General features: G+C 56.5%; 1 protein-coding gene across 1 annotated transcript; it reads right to left on the bottom strand.

Annotated features, from left to right (window-relative positions):
- Nucleotides 1-570: 570 nt before the first annotated feature.
- PRR15 (proline rich 15) lies at nucleotides 571-2468 on the bottom strand. The gene has a single exon (XM_063153732.1). It carries the CDS (start codon nucleotides 2464-2466, stop codon nucleotides 2104-2106), a length of 363 nt encoding a protein of 120 aa, XP_063009802.1. The 5' UTR covers nucleotides 2467-2468; the 3' UTR covers nucleotides 571-2103.
- Nucleotides 2469-3987: the final 1519 nt, after the last annotated feature.

The raw sequence follows: 3987 nt of genomic DNA, 5'->3' as shown, positions 1-3987 counted from the left end.
CTTCTTTGGACTTTAGAATACAGGCAGACTACTTCTGCCTATAATAAACATGAACAGTTTGGCCTCCAAAGGTAGTATGACAATCCTGGCAGCAAATGCACCACTTTCTGCCTCCTTCCTCCCCAGTCTCATCCTGTAGCTGGAATATGGTTCTTCATCATCCACCTCTGTTTCCAGCTTTTAAACTTTCCCCTTCTTTCTTACCCCCCTTTTCCCAAGACTAGGTTTGCTCTAATTGCTTCTTCTCAAGAAGAGCATTTCAGTTGTCCCTTGACTGAAGAGGCCTCCCATAAGAAAAGCAACCCTGACGAGAAAGTTTAAAGACCTCCCCTCACCTCACCCAGATCTGTTCTTGGTCAGCATGGAGTCAGCAATATAAAAAGGCAGTCCAAACCCTGTACCTTGTAGTTTTACTAAAGGAAATTTTAAAAGCATGTATCTACACACTGGGTACAGGAAAAAAAAAAAAAAAAAGAAAAACTTCCATGGAAATGGATTTGATACTACAGTCCCTCTGTCCTTGGGTTCCAGGGTCTGAAGGTGTGAATGACCAGTGAGCACCTCAGCAGCTACGTTGTCTGAGTTTATTGCACAGGAGCTTTCAATGTTCATTACATATTATTGTGCACATTGAACCACGGGGCACTTGCCCAGCATCTAGTGCAACATTTCAGTGATTGACAGTGGCTGGTTTAATCCGTATTTTCAACTGGAACTCACTTCTCATTTCCTTTCCAGTCTTTATTTTTAATTGACTCAAATGATTAGTTATTACCAAACAGAATCATAACTGCATTATACTTGACTGTTAGGAAATAATTTTCAGTGCCTGCCACTGTGTAGTATCTTGTCCTCAGAAAAAGTCTAAAGCCATTTTAACAATATAAAGCATATTGCAAATGCATTTAAAATAAATAAGTCAGTTGTTGCTACATCACCTACTATCAAGAAATGTGTAATTGCCAAGTATTTTTAGCTGATTTTGCTCTGTAAGGCACAACACCAGTACAAATCTGGCTTATATTTATTTGTCCAAAAAAAAAAAAATCCAAGAGCTCTTAGAGGGAGTGAATAACTACTTGAGTGAAAGCACATTATCTCACCATCAGAAGAAATCCTGGGACACTTTACCTTGCTTCAAAAGCCTCAGACAAGGTAAACAGTAAACACTTCCAGGGGTGCCCAAGCCTATTTCCACATTAGAACTGCAACCCTGCTTGTGCTCTCCAGGGCTGGTCTCATGTCCCAAAAGAATGTTTACATCTTATCACACAATTTCTTAATTGGAGCTTCATTATCCCAGTTATCACCAATTATGCAAAAATCATGTATCCCCTGGGTAAACAGTGTGAATTGCTAGACAACATGGGCCTCCCTCTGTAACAGAACTATGAGGGACCAGTCTCTGAAACATCATCTTAGTATTACACAGTAAGAAGAGGGAGAATACCAGCATGGTCCTGCCTTTTCCATATGCAAATGCAATGTGGGACATGGGCGAAGGCAAGAGCCTGCCCCTCACAATGCCCCTCTCTGCACCCCCGTGGGGGATGGAAGATGTGCTTGTGGCTAACGGCAGGACTGGCGCACTTTCGGCACCACCGGAGGTCCTCGGCCCTGAAATTAGATAAGAGCACTTTGCAACCCCCTTCCTTCGATAAGACAGCTTGTGAGATGAAAGCAGCAAAGCGCCTCCTGGGCTTGAGAGCCAGGAGGAGCTGGGGCACAGGCCTCAGAGTCAGCACGTTGGCTCCTGGCGAGGGCTGCGGGAAGGTTCAGAGACCCCACCGTCGGCCTTGGGATAGCACCTTTGAGTCCGCTCACCACAGTACAGGGAGTGGGATGTTTATTCGTGGTTTTTTAAAAGACAATCACATTGTCCCGTCATCCAGGGGTTTCTATTGGCGGTGTTGGTGTAACACAGCGCCCGCGATTCCCTCGCCTGGCAGCGCTGCCGGGCTCCCCGCAGCGTGCGCTCAGGTGTGGGAGGCCGCTGCCTACACGGCACCCACGGCTGTGGGGCAGTCACCGACTCCGGCCGCCTGTCCCGCCAGTTGTCCGGCCACCCATCCAGCGGCAGCTCCTCGGCAAGCTCCTCCCGGCCTACTCGGGCCCTTGGGCGGCGTGGCCTGGGGCGCCGCCGCCGTCGAAGACCTCGGGGCTGTCGGCCAGCAGCGAGGTGCGCACCTTCCGCCGCTCCTTGAAGCGGCCCGAATGGGACACGCGGAGGCTCCGCCGGTTGCCGACTGCGGTTCCCGCGGCGTCGCCGCTGCCGAAGGGACCGGACTGTTCCTCCCGGCCGTCGGGGCTGGGGGTGTCGGCGGGGGTCTCGCTGGCGACGGGGTGCGGCGGGGCTACCGGCGCTTCCTTGTGCTTCTTCTTGTTGGTCAGCGATTTCCACCAAGGCCCGGCCGAGCCCTTCACGCCGGCCCGAGGAGCGGCGGTGGCCGCGGCGCTGTCCGCCATCTCGGGCTTCTGCAGGGGGGGAAGAGGGCGAACACGGGTTGGCAGCCGGTCGGTCGGTCGGCAGCCTTCCCGCTCGGTCGGCGCCGGGACTCCTCTTGCCCAGCACCGGGGGACGGGCAGCGCTGCCGGGGAGGTGTGCCCGGCGCCCGGGAGCGGCCCGCGGGGAGGGACGGGTCCTGCGGCGGCGGCGGCCGGGCGGGCGCGGGGGGAGCGTTCCGTGCCCCGTCGAGCGGCTCGGAAGCGCCGCCCGCTCCGTGCGCGGCTCGCTCGGTCTCAGGTAAATGACGCCCCGGAGCCGGGCCCGGGACCCGCTCCCTGCGCACACCACCCCCCACTCCCAGAAGCAGACCCGAGGTCCGGTACCTTGGGGCTGCCGCCTCCCCGCGGGACGAGGCCGGGAGCGTGGCGCGTCCTGGGGCTCCTGCGATGGGGCTCCTGCGATGGGGCTCCTTTCGCTTTCCCCCTCCCTCCTTCCCTCCCCTCCTCTCCCCGCCCCGCCGGCTCCCTGCGCAACAGGTACGGGAAGCGACACTGACCTGGGGCCCGCCCGGCGCTGCGGAGCGCTCCTGCCCCGCGGCGATCGCGGCCGCCGCTCGCCCTGCGGTGCCCGGCGCGGCCGGAGGGAGGGAGGGCACGGCCGGCGGGGAGGGCGGCGGTGCGGGGCGGCTGTGCTGTGCTGTGCCGGGCGGCGCGGAGCGGAGCGGCGGCAGGTGCCGGGCGGCCCCGCGGCTCGCCCCCGTGGGCGGAGCGGCGGCACGGCCAGCCCCGGGGCCGGCCCCTCCCGCCCCACCTCGGGCCGGTGAGCGGGAGCCGCCCGGCCCCGGCTCCGCGGGGCTGCAGCGAGAGGGTCGGTGTCCCCTCCAGGGAGACCCGGCGGTGGAGGGACACAGGGAGGGGCAGAGGAAGAGGAGGAAGGGCAGGGAGCCTCGGCGCAGGTGAAATCCGAGGCTGCCGAGGTGGATGCGGCGTTGCCAGCGTGCGTGGCTGAAACAAAATATCACTGCTTTTTGTTTGTGCACGTGATGGATGTGCGTGGGTGGGTATTTTAGAACCTTGAAGAAAATAGAATTGTGGTTAACTGCCCTTCTTGAAAAAACGAGTGGTGCTGTAGGTCACACGATGTAGTCTGGTATTTGTTTGACTTTGTATTGGGACTTTGACTTTCTGTGTGGTGATGGATATATGACCATACAAACACCTTTGCCTTTTTTCATTCACCCAGAAATGAGAAAAAAGATTTGCTTTTGTCACACCACGTGTTAAAAGTGATTATTTGTTCTTTGTAGAGCTACGCCACGTAATATGTGTTTGATTCCTAACGCCCTTCCCATCAACAGTGAGCCACTCAAGGATGCCTATGATGGTGCAGGTGTGTGAAAACAGCATATTTCAGCCCCATCTTCTTTTGCAGATCAACTTCTGCTACTTGCAGCTTCCCGGAATAGCCCATAAAGATAAGAGGTATGGAAATTGGTGAATGCTGGTTGCTGAGGGAGAGGAGCCTGGGGCATGCACTTACAT

The sequence above is a fragment of the Melospiza melodia genome, chromosome 1 (assembly GCF_035770615.1).
Source record: "Melospiza melodia melodia isolate bMelMel2 chromosome 1, bMelMel2.pri, whole genome shotgun sequence".
NCBI classification, from domain to species: domain Eukaryota; kingdom Metazoa; phylum Chordata; class Aves; order Passeriformes; family Passerellidae; genus Melospiza; species Melospiza melodia.
The sequence above is the reverse complement of the archived record's forward strand: the minus strand, read 5'-3'. Positions and strand labels throughout refer to the sequence as shown.

Bases quoted from the DNA above. Each gene is read 5' to 3' on its own strand.
- PRR15 (XM_063153732.1), bottom strand. From the start codon at position 2,466: ATGGCGGACAGCGCCGCGGCCACCGCCGCTCCTCGGGCCGGCGTGAAG.